We start from the raw sequence: 12,363 nt of genomic DNA, 5'->3' as shown, positions 1-12,363 counted from the left end.
CTCTACTATGGAAGTGCACTCTAACCCGAAGGGATTAGCTCCGTGGTCTAGAGCACTTGGTGCTGGTCTCATTTAGGGCTATTGCTGCTGTGAGGAAACACCATGACCGAAGAGATTTGGGGACATGAAGTCAGGACAGGAACTCAAACGGGGCAGGAACGTGGAGGCAGGAACTGATGCAGAGGCCATGGAGGGGTGCTGCTTACTGGCTTGCTCTGCCTGCTTTCTTATGGAACCCAGGTCCACCAGCCTCAGGATGGCGCCACCCACAGTGGGATGGGCCCTACCCCATCGATCTAAGAAAATGCCCTACAGCTGGATCTTATGGAGGCATTTTCTCACCTGAGGTTCTTTCTTTCCAGATAGGTCTAGTTGTGTGAAGCTAAGAAAGGCAGCACAGTGCTCTTCCAGAGGAGCTGAGTTTAGTTCCCAGCATCCAAGTCAAGAAGCTCACAACTGCCTGAAACTCTGATGTGATGCCTCTGCAAGTGTGTGTGTGTGTGTGTGTGTGTGAGAGAGAGAGAGAGAGAGAAAGAGAGAGAGAGAGAGAGAGAGAGAGAGAGAGAGAGAGAGAGAAAGAGTGATTGAGTGTGTTCGTGTGTGCACATGCACATACACACAAAGACACACAAAGTCTATAAAAATCTCTAGTATTTTATGCTCTAAGAAAATGTTTTTAAGTTTAAATAACTCAGCATTTCTGAAACTTTAAAAATATATTCACATAGCTCATTTTGTGTTAATGTCTGTTAACCGTCCACTAAGCTGATGTTTACATAGCACTCTGAGAAACTTGTAGACAGAGCACTTGTTTTGTTTGTTGCTGACTTACAATATTATTTCCTTTCAGCCCTTGCAAGGTAACCCTGCTGGGGTCGATTATGTTCACTTTCCAGCACACCAGGCATCTGGCAATATCAAAGCATGATCTCATGTTCCTTTACACCATCTTCCTCGTGACCATAAAGGTAAGGAAGTTCCAGGTGTCCACCAGCCTGCATCATAAACCCCCTTTAAGCCTTTTCTTTTGATAGAGTCCTTTGGGCAAAACTAGTACCAGGAACACTTGTTTGTTGGTTTTTTTTTTTTTTTTTTTTTGTTGTTGTTGAATGTAAAAAGATGGTTCTGGGGGAGTTTGCTCAATGCATCAGGATTTCCTGAAGCTCCTTTGTGGCTCTTCATTTGCCATCAGGAGATGTGTATGGTTGGACAGAAAAGGCAGGTGGCATCTTGGAAGCCAGAGAGTAGTAGGGAGGAAGGTCAGAAGCTGCACAGACAGGCTTGCTTCATTCTTAAAACTAGGCTAGAGTTTAAGTTAGCACTAGGTTTTGTCTCTTTCAAAGGTAAGTGCATTACCTTTGCAGGCAGAGGAAACCACATATATTTACAGATCTGCTTCTTCATTCTGGGTCAAGTAGACAGGTGCTGATGTTTTTCTGCCTCTACCTGTGGTTCTCTTTGTCCTTGAGAGAAATATATTCAGCATCTCCCTTTTCCTCCTTTCCTTCTTCCATCTTTCCTCTCTAATGTCCTTTTCCTTTTCTTCTTTTCACCCAGAGCTCAAGTAAGCTGAACTCCATGTTCAGCTATGTTTAGCCAGATTCATTAAAAATGAAGTCATTTATTTTTATAATTCTCTCAAGTACTTTATGATTGATAAAACTCAAGCCACAAGAAACAAAATAAATGGGAGGAAAAAGCCCTTTTGTATTGTTGATACACAGACTTATGTCAAAATGAAGGCTTTGCAATTTCAAGCAAGTTTGTGTTTCATGAACTAGGGCTACACTGTCCCAAGGGATATATGGCTTCTCGCATTTTCTGTATAAAATCATATTATAAATGTGATGTATTTTTTTAACCATTAATTGATTTCAGTGGTAATTAACTTTAAATATGTTAAATGTATTATTGGGTAAAATTCACATATGCTTTATATTTTTATTATTTTATTTTACATGTATTGTTGTTTGGTCTGCATATATCTTTGTATACCTTGTATATGTCTGATGCCCAATGAGGCCAGAAGAGGGTGTTGGACTCTTTGGAGCTGGAGTTGTAGTAATAGTGAGTAACTGTGCCAGGCGGACTATGGGAACCCAGGTCCTCTAGAAGAGCAGCCAGTGCTCTTAACTGCTGAGCCATCTCTCCAGTCTTCTGACATAGGAAAAGGTTTTAAGATAAATCTTTTGTCTGTTTTGAACTGTGTCAAATTTGGATCCCTTCTTCCATCAGTGGATACTTGAAAGAACTCTGAGAAACATGTATTACTTACTGGCTGTTCACTTGAAGAAACTACAGTGAACTAGTTACTATGAAGTAGAGCAAAGGTGCTGACCAGTGACTGAAACTATAAAGAAGCTCTGTGATTTCAAAATCAAGTCATGACGACCTTGATAACAGCAGTTTCAAAGACTGGTAGAACTGATAATGATTTTAGTTAGTGAGGAAAATAAAAGAGAAGATGAGGAGTTTCACTTTGACAGGACTAAAGGGACCCGGGAGTGTAAAGAGGAGTGGCCCTGGGAGAGCAGCTTAAACTTCCACAGCCATTCCCAGCGAGCAGTGTAGACACCAGCTTATCAGGGTCACTTAAGAGACCATGTATGGATTAGTGTGTTTTTACAAAGTACTTAGGAATGAGTACTTCTACATTTTTTTAAAGATGTATTTATTTGTTATATATGAGTACACTGTAGCTGTGTTCAGACACACCAGAAGAGGACATCAGCTCTCTTTACAGATGGTTGTGAGCCACCATGTGGTTGCTGGGATTTGAACTCAGGACCTCTGGAAGAACAGTCAGTGCTCTTAACCACCAAGCCATCTCTCCAGTCCTACTTCTACATTTTTTAAAAATATTTTTTAGTAGAATAATTTATGTGCACTAAGGTCTGCTCAATTCAGGGAGTACATATTTATATTAAGATCTCTGGCTGCTCTTTCAGAAGAACCAAGTTCAGTTCTTAGCAACCATATAACAGTTCATAGTCTTCTGCAATTCCAGGCCTAGACGACTTCTGTCATCTACTGGCTTCCTTAGCATCACGCACACACAAGGTGCACAGATAGACCTGCGGATACAACACTCATACATAAACAAACTAAAGTAAATAAATTTAAAATTTTTAAAGAATATGGGTGCCTTACCAGTACCATCTCACCCTCTTCCAGTAACCATTAACTCCGTATAAATCCTGAGCACCTACCTCTTCCATCGCAGGATATTGGCAGGTCCAGACTTGCTTAAGTCTTATACAATCCATCACAGATGCTGTGAGCTCAAGACTGCAGCAACCACGTCACATATCATGTCAGCATTCCATACCACTACCCACATTTTCTGTTTCCTACAGTCTTTCTGACATTTCTTCCCTGAGATTTCCTAAGTCTTGGAGTAGGATCAATAACCCAGTTTTTGCTGAACATTTATCAGTCACTGACTCATTACTTTGAGCAGTTATGAGTCCCTGCTCTTAGTCCTTCCCATTGCAGAAGGAAGGAAGCTCCCAGCAGCACTAATTGTACTGTGCTGTTGTCACACAGGCACTGTGATAGGCACAGCATGTGTATTTAGCAAAGCCAAGGCCTGTGGAGGGGTCTGAAGTCCAATGAGAAAGCTGCTGTTTGCCCCTGGACTGCACCAGCAGGCAGTTTGCCCTACCATTCAGTCTGTAGTGCGAGACTCCACAGCTGAGTAATGTCAGTGTCTCTCATCAGCCTTTGTGACACCTTCTGGCACCATGAGGTCTAGCAAGCACTAAGGACATTGTGGTCCAGTTCAAGCCTGCTTTCTTTAGCAAGTTTCTTCTCAAAACTTATCTAGTTTTGAGAGGCAACCAACAGCAGGGCCCCTAGTTTGTATTTTTGTCAGGGGATGGGACTCGAGACACAACAGTTTGTAGGGACATTGACCACCCACCACCCACACAGGGTACTTTCAAAATCTTTAAATTTTACTCATAAAATTTCATGCATCCTCCATCTCTTGTCTTGCTCTCCTTCCATCTGTGTTTCTGCTTCCAGGGTTCTCCTTCTGGTCAGACATCACATTTGTTATAAAAGTAGCTGTTTTAGGCTAATGAGATGGCTCAGTGGTTAAGAGCACTGACTGTTCTTCTATAGGACCCAGGTTCAATTCCCAGCACCCACATAATAGCTTACAACTGTCTGTAACTTGTGAATGTGATGTACAGTCATATGCAGACAAAACACCAGTATATATAAAATAAAGTTTAAACAAAAAGACAAGGTGTGTGTGTGTGTGTGTGTGTGTGTGTGTGTGTGTTGTAGGTTTCAGACCATTTAGGACCTTCACAAAGTTGTGTGTAAATGAGCTTTTGCTTTATCCATGTGGCAGTGTTAGTACTGTGCCATTTTCATCTGACGCCATGTTCTGCAGTATGCCTGGCTTCCAACAATGCCCACGGCACGTGTCTCATCATCTGCTCTCGAGATGGACACAGGCTCTGCAGTTTCCCAGCCCGAGATGATGTCACACTGAATGACACATTGTTCTTGATGTCATGCACCCAAGCATGAGGGTCGTGCAGGGGCCTACTGTAGGGATGTCATTCCGATGTCTATAGTTTGATTTTTCTGTGATCTAGAAGAACTGACTGAGTCTCAGGGCTTGAAACTAAGTTAAATCTTGAGTTCTCTCTGTAGAACCACTTTGGGCTTAACTTGATTTCGTGATCAAGTCTGAACATTTCTGAGCAGTGCGATGTATGTGGTAAGGGTCTGGAAGCGCTTCCATTCCGCATTCTGAGGTCTTGTTCTGTACTTAAGTAATTCCCACAGAGAAGGCTGGTGGGGAGATGCCTCTGTAGTGTATTTGGGACGTTGTGCAGCTCCTGACGCCTGCACCATTGGCAGTAGTGTGTCGTTACGTAGTAGTTGCACCCAAGTCTGTATCTTGCCCTTCTTTTATTTAATTTGCCTTTTAGTTTAGGGAAAGTTATTTAACCGGCCAGAGCAGTGACTGTTCCTCTCTATGGTAGGTGACAGCAACTGTTGCATTAACTTGAAAATAGAGAGGAGTGCAAAGTATTTACAATTCGGACCCATTCTAGACATACAGTAATGGAAGCTGCTTTGGCTGCCGGTGTAGACAGTAGATAAAATTGTATCTCCGGTCTGTCTGTCTGTCTCTCCATCTGTCTGTTTTGTTTTTTTTTTTCTTGTTGTTGTTGTTTTTGGTAGTAATGGTTATTCTTCATTTGGTGTACCTGGTATTTAATTTGATGAATAATAATCTTTAAACTTATAGCAATATGAAATTTTCCCAGAATTTATCTTATTTTTTTCTCCTACAGATTAAATAAAAAAAAAAACAAAACAAAACAAAAAAACGCTTGAATCTCTTTACCCATTATTTTTCTCTCTCAGTTTTAAGAACCAGAAGGTATTTGTACTGAAATTCAGTTCTCAATTTTTTCCTTAGGTAACCATGATGATGACAAAGGATGCCGCTGTGACTCTCACGCCCTTTGAGGACACCTTGACTCGGATGCTGTTTGGCCGACGGCAGCAGCAGCAGCTTTCATCGAGTGAAAAGAAAGCTGAAGTGAAACCGTCTTCCAATGGCTCTGCCTCCACAGCATCCAAGCGGGGCACAGAGCCTCCAGGCGGTGCTAAGAGACACGCCAAGAAAGAAGACTGAGGACCGTCCCCGAGCTTCGGAGGCAAACAGTCACTTATCTCAGAGTGTGGTCGCAGTTCTGTGGAAATGACTGAAATAAGGCTCATCTCTAGGGACGGAGGAGACAAGGAAGACGTGCTTTGTTTCGGGGACACCGCTCGCTCTGCTGATCTTGGGGTCACGAGTGTATCATGTCAATTTATTTTTCTGGTGTAAGAGATTCTCATAATTATTTGAATAGTTTTATATTGATAAAAGAATAATTTTTAAACGTTAGAAAAAGTTCACTTGTTACTGCAAAATTCTAAGAATTTAACACAAAAATTCAATATTTTTTTACTTTTTGAATAACTATAATTGTGTTTTAATTCTGCAGAATTAAACTTTTACTTCATATTTCCAGTGTAAGTCCTGTATATAGAGACAATTCCTATTTAATTTTGAACATGGAACACTTTTCCTAAATACTTTTTGACCTACAATAAACTAATAGTGTATATTTGGTGTATACATTTATTTTACATATCTTGCACTCGTTAAAAATACCTGGAATTTAATTTATTTTAGTTTTAAGTATTATTTTTCATTGAGGCCACAATGTTAATATGAGTCTCAGTTTGAAGTTTATTTCATGCCCTTCTTTTAACAACTTTTTCCTAAGAAAAGCGGGAAATTCGTGCATATCTTTTTCTTTTTGCAACAGCAGTCTCACTCTGTAGCCCAGGCTGGCCTCAGACCTCCTACCTCGGCTTCCCAAGTGCTGGGATTATGGGCCCGGGCCACCAGGCCAGGCTAGGGGTGCAGTTTTTATTGTTAATAATCCTGGGTTTGGAACCTGGGGTGTTTTGTCTCTGTCCTTACCCCGTTTCAACAGCTGGAGGGATTCTTCACATGTGTGAGTTCCTCCTGACTAGTCAGTTGGTCTGAACGTGCTGCTGGCACGTCTCTAGGACTCAACAAAAGTGCCCTCATGGCTGAAAGTGTGTCCTGCACATCTTTTTCGGTGATCATTGCTTCACGAGTTTATTTGACTGTCACTTGTGAGTTTGCATTTGGGTATCTCTGCTTAATAGACACGTGTGTGTTCCTAGTTTTATCTGAAATGAAAGCTATTTTCCTGTGAAAATGCTCAGCTCCCATGAGGACTGCCTTCCCACATTTGATGTGAAAACCTAACCTCACATGGTAGACTACTTGAATGAAGTAAGGCAACGTTAAATCTGCTGTCTTGTTGACAAAATAAAAAGCAAACAAGCAAACATACTAAGTGATAGATTTTATTTGGTGCATAAAAGTCACATTCTAACATTCAAATTCTGTGGTGTGCCTTTCATACCAAGAACGTGAGCCTGGTATCTGTTCTAGGCATTTTTGGTTGGTTAAGAAACACTTAAGTGAAATTCAGTATGTAAAGTTTTCCTTTTGTTTGTTTTTTAAGACAGGGGTTTTCAGTGTGGCAGCACTAGTGTTTTCCTTTTTGAAATTTTTAACAAGCAGGCACAATAGCAGGTTCTTTTACTTGACTTAGAAAAGGATTTTGAGTCGGGCACTTTTGATAACCCTGAGAAAATGCTTACTTTTGATACCGTGACAAAAGGCACTAAATTGCATTCTCTATTACATATTTGATAACCTGTAGTTAAAAACTTTGTAAAATTCATGTTATTGGTCAGTTTTGAAGTTTTAACTGTAGTTAAAATGGTAAGAATCTTGTTCTTCCTTTGTTAAAAACAAATTCATTAAAATAAGTACTTTAGTATTCAAGGGGTATTCTTTTTTTTCTTTTGTGTTGTTTTGAAGATGAAGTTCAGAGTCCTGTGTTGTTTTGACACGTATGGAGCACAGTCTGAAGGAGGCCTTGCACTGGAGAATGGATTAGGTTTAAGACCTCCTGCCCTGAATCTGCTCAGGTAGTCGACTCTCGGAGACCAGCTCCTTATTCCTTTCCTTCCAGGAAGCCTGGATGTAGTCCATAGGTCAGCTTCACACGGCCCAATCCCTCTGAGCGGAGCTACGGAAGCTGCCAGAGCAGCAGTGGTGGCAGTATTGGCGTCTCTAGCAGAATGTGCCTCGGTACTGACAGCCTGGGTCACCGGGGCGTCCGATCTTCCTTGCCATTAGTTTCCAGGTGTGGATTAGGTGGACTTCAGTGGGAACTCTGACCTGTGGCCTTTCCAGTGGGCACAGACTGCAAGGCAATGCGTGAAGGGTGCACACTCCTTTTTAACTGAAATGCAGTTAAGGAAAAGGATCTACTTCAAGTCACAAGTTGATTGCAGTAGAGGAATGGTGGAAACTGAATTGTGTGTTTAAGATGTTGTGGGAGAGGAGGCAGAAAGATTGTAAGACCCAGAGGGCAAGGACACAGGGAAAGTGTCTTCCATACACAACAGGACAGACACACATCTGAACTCAGAGACTGGCGGTGCACACAGGGCCTGCACAGGTCTAAGCCACATATAGTTCCAGTGCTGAGAGGAAAGGAGACACAAGGCTTCACCCCTGACCCAGAAGCTAGCTCCGATTGATAATAAATTGCAAAAGAAACCATTAGTTTTGCCAATGGATTCTCATGTTGCAGTAAATATTTTTAAAAGTAATTTTTGTTGGATAATTTATGTCTTTACATTTCAAATGTTATTCCCTTTCCTGGTTCCCCCCTCTCCCATTCCCCCTCCCACTGCTTCTATGAGAAGGCTTTCCCTCCCACCCACTCACTCCTACCTCAGCACCCTGGCATTTCCCTGTACTGGGGAAACGAGTCTTCACAGGACCAAGGGCCTGTCCTATTGATGCCAGACAATGCCATCCTCTGCTAGATATGCTGCCGGAGCCATGGCTCCCTCCACGTGAACTCTTTAGTTGGTGGTTTAGTCCCTGGGAGGTCTGGTTGGTATTGTTGTTCTTCCTCTGGGGTTGTAAACCCCTTAAACTCCTTCAGTCCTTTCTCTAACTCCTCTACTGGGGTCCCTGTGCTCAGTCCAATGGTTAGCTGCAAACGTGTTAATCAGTATTGGTAAGGCCTCTGAGGTGTCCCACTTCCCCTTTTGAGATCAGGTTTCTCCGTTAACCCGGAGCTCACCAGGCTGACTACACTGACCAGCAAGCCACGGGGCTGCTCCTGTGGCCCCTGTACTGGCATTGCAGCTTTTTACCTAGGTGCTGGGCATCTGGATGTGGCTTCTCACTGCAAACCCTGTGCCACTCAGACTGTAGCCCTCACCCCGTAAAGTGAGTTTAAACAGACACCAATGGCCCTGAATTCCTAAGCAGAACATGAACATTACAAGGACTCCAGGGAGTTAGTATCCAGTTAATTCCCTCCCCAGGTGGACATAATATAAAAGAAACCTTGTTCATGTAGATTTCTTAGAAGTTCATTTCATTTTAGTCACTTTACAGTCTACACAAGTCATCCTGCTGATGAACTTCGGCTGTTCCTAACTTGGGCTGTTTCAAATAAATAATTATGAACAATTCTGTGCAGCTTCTGTCAAATACGTTCTTCTTTATGACAGATAGTTTGGTGGGTTATGCTTGGTTTTATAAAAACAAAACAACTTGTGTGTTTTTTTTTCAAAGTGATTATGCTGTTTAATGCTTCAGGATAGTGTCTTGAATGTTCTAATTGATCTGTGTTCTTATCAAGGCAGTATTGTCAACGTTTTAATTTCGACCATTTCTAGGAGATGCTTTTGGGGGCTTGAGGCTTTCATTACCCTGACTAATGATTTTGAACATTTAGTGTGGACCATCCAACTGGCTTCCTCTGAATTATCCGTTCCAGTCACTGCCCATATTTCATCAGGGCTTGTACAAATTCTCTATATATCTCAACTCAGTCCTGTATACACTGCCCTAACATGAAGGGCATGGGGAACCATGTTACCAGACAGACATGAGAACGGGAAAGGTTGAGTGAGCGCAGACCCGGGAATCTGAGCTCTGAGACCGAGCAGAAGTGGCGCTGCTCCCGACCTGTGTGTATCTGCTCGGGAACACGTAACCACCACTGAGGTCTGAGATAGCTCCATGCCCTCAGCCAATGAGCTTCCCTTGCTGGGTAATCCGTCCCCACAAAAGGTTATTTAATCCCTGCTTCACCTTGAATAAAGTATGTGTTTACTTCCACCATCAAATAAATCAGTATGACAAGCAGGGACCGGCTCAGAGAACTGTCCCCTTAATGGATCTTGGGAAAGTCCTTCGACTAAAGAGCTGTACTTATGACTCCCGAGGAAGGCTTTCTTCCCTCCAGACCCTCTGGTACTCTCTTCCATCCCTCCGAATCTGAGTGGGTTCTGCTTGTCCCAGGCTCTGCCTCCCCTTTCTGCTTGGCGGGTGGATGAAAGAAACGTGGACTCTGGTTCCTGACTCAGCGGTAACACCACCCATGCTCCGTTACCCAGAGAGGAGGTGGGACACCACGGCATTGTACTAGACTCTCGATGTTCCCCCTCCAGTCTGGATAAGGAAGACATGGGCTGTGGACCCCCGATTCAGACACCCCCATGCCTCTTCAAGCAGTGTGCCGTGGGGCCCAGGCACCCGTGGTGGAGAGGCTGAATGCGTGTGGCACTAACATATTTTTGTATATTTTCATGAACACACTTTTTTTTTTGTGGGGGTGGTAGTTCCAGCAGGGAGTCTCTGTGTTGTCCTTGCTGTCCTGGACTCTCTTTGAAGACCGGTTGGCCTCGAACTCATGAAATCTGCCTGCTTCTGACTCCCAAGAGCTGGGGATTAAAGGCATGTACCCAGCTCCAGATTTCAAAAATGTAAAGACAACTGACTTTTACGAATTTTTATTATTATTGGTCTTTCAGATTTGTGTTAGGAAGACACATGCTGGTCTAAGGAACCCCAGATAGTTTCTAGGGCTCACCCGTTAGTCCAAATCCCTCTGGGCGTTACATATCAGATATTCTGCACATCCGCTATTCATATACAGTTCACAATAGCAGCAAAACTACAGTTCTGAGGCAGCAACAAATTAATTTGATGGCTGGGGGTCACTACAACACAAGGAACTGTATTAAAGGGCCACAGCATTAGGAAGGTTGAGAACCACTGCTCTAGAGAAACCTTAATGATGAACACTATGTATGTATGGCAAGAATTCTATGACTTAGGAAGCTGCTCATGCCTCCCAGGGGACTCTGAAAACCTTATGTAAGTGGCCACTTTCCCTCTGTTTGCGCCGTAGGCTATGTGTATCACAATGGGTTGGTCCTCTCTTAAAAATCCCTCCTACTTGTGGGGGTTTCTCCCACTTTCCCCTAACTTCTCACTTTTCCTTAAGTTCTCATTTTTTTTTCTAGAAGCTGTAAGAAGCTTATTTATATTTTTTGTATATCAGTGAGAGACCACACCTTCAATTTTCATTAATATGAGATTGAACTTAGAGCAACTCCCTCAGCTTGACCTTTGGACACAGTGGAATATCTGGCGTCTTAGGACCTTGAGTTATGCATAATTGGCACATGAAAGGTCACTTTGTACTTTATAGTATACTCTGAAGGTAAAGTGGAAAGGCTTTGAAAACAAGACTTCATAGTGAATGGCTAAGCTAACCAATAGTTGAAATCAAGTTGCATGTAAGCTCATGCACACGTGTGTGCTGGGCATGTCTGTTACAGCAGAGACTTGAATGTGGCAAGTGGGTGGGAGCTTGAGAAGTTTGTGTTTCTTGTTTTATTATTTTGTGTCTTATTATGATTATTCTAATGATGTCGTGGTGGCGGTCTGATAAAAGAAGTTCTCAGTGGGGTGTTCTGACTCCAGCATTCAGTAATTCTATTATTTTAATCACACGAGCTACTCTCATGTTCATAGCTCATGCTTAATCGTCCATTCAGTTGGATATGTCTCAAGAGCCTGCCTTATTCTTCCCTGCAATTGCTTATATATATATATATATATATATATATATATATATATATATATATTTATATATATATATATATCCATGAATTTTGTAGTAACTAAATCTATTAGACAGAGAGTTCCCTTCTCTCCTCCTCTGATCTGCATGGTTTGTGTAGCCAAGGAACTTCAGGGTTGTCCCAGTCTCCTTGCCCTGCCTGGTGTTTTGCATGTTATACACAGTGAAGGACACGCACTGGAATCTTCTGATCTAAACGACTTCAGATGTCCCAGATGTATAAGCGATGGTTACTCTGTAGAGGTGGCACTGACTCGTGTCAGTAGGTTTTGAAGAAATAGCGGTGGAATAAAGGAGTTGGGAAATGTTGGGATAGGATGTGAGAGCCAGGAACAGCACCAGGTTTTCTAGGATAATGCCAGGAAGGCTCCAGGGGGACAGATGTTCCTCTGGCACCGTTACCTGTAGGTACTGGTTCTGGTACCAGAAGAGGTGTCAAAGGTCATGTCCTAAACTTCAGTTGCCACTAGATTACCCGGGTCGGGTGTGCTTTCTCACACTCACTGCATCAGGGGCAATGGAGGGCTCTCAGTTTCCCAGCACTTCCCTTGACAGCAGCCTCCAGGGTACATACCCAGAACCCCATTCGCTCATCTTCATCCTGCACGGCTCTCCCAACAGGCGATAACCACGGTTAAGTTTGTTTGCTGATAGAGTATTTAGTCTGCAGCCCTGCTCACCACGGGTCACGTCACACTGGTCATTCCCACCTCAGGGTTTCTATTCACACCCCTCTACCTTTCTACCTTTCTGGAATATTACCTTTTACTCCCAG

The 12,363-nt window shown here is 42.8% G+C and overlaps 1 protein-coding gene across 1 annotated transcript in view; it reads left to right on the top strand.

Annotated features, from left to right (window-relative positions):
• TMEM38B (transmembrane protein 38B) overlaps positions 1–7,408 on the top strand; it is a 42,692-nt gene extending 35,284 nt beyond the window's left edge. The window contains exons 5-6 of the mRNA XM_080940026.1: positions 851–968; positions 5,447–7,408. Of these exons, the coding sequence (XP_080796152.1) occupies positions 851–968; positions 5,447–5,665 (337 nt within the window). The 3' untranslated portion in view covers positions 5,666–7,408. The remainder of the gene's footprint in view (positions 1–850; positions 969–5,446) is intronic.
• Positions 7,409–12,363: the final 4,955 nt, after the last annotated feature.

Source organism: Micromys minutus (genome assembly GCF_963924665.1).
Source record: "Micromys minutus genome assembly, chromosome: 28".
Taxonomy (NCBI): Eukaryota; Metazoa; Chordata; class Mammalia; order Rodentia; family Muridae; genus Micromys; species Micromys minutus.
The sequence above is the reverse complement of the archived record's forward strand: the minus strand, read 5'-3'. Positions and strand labels throughout refer to the sequence as shown.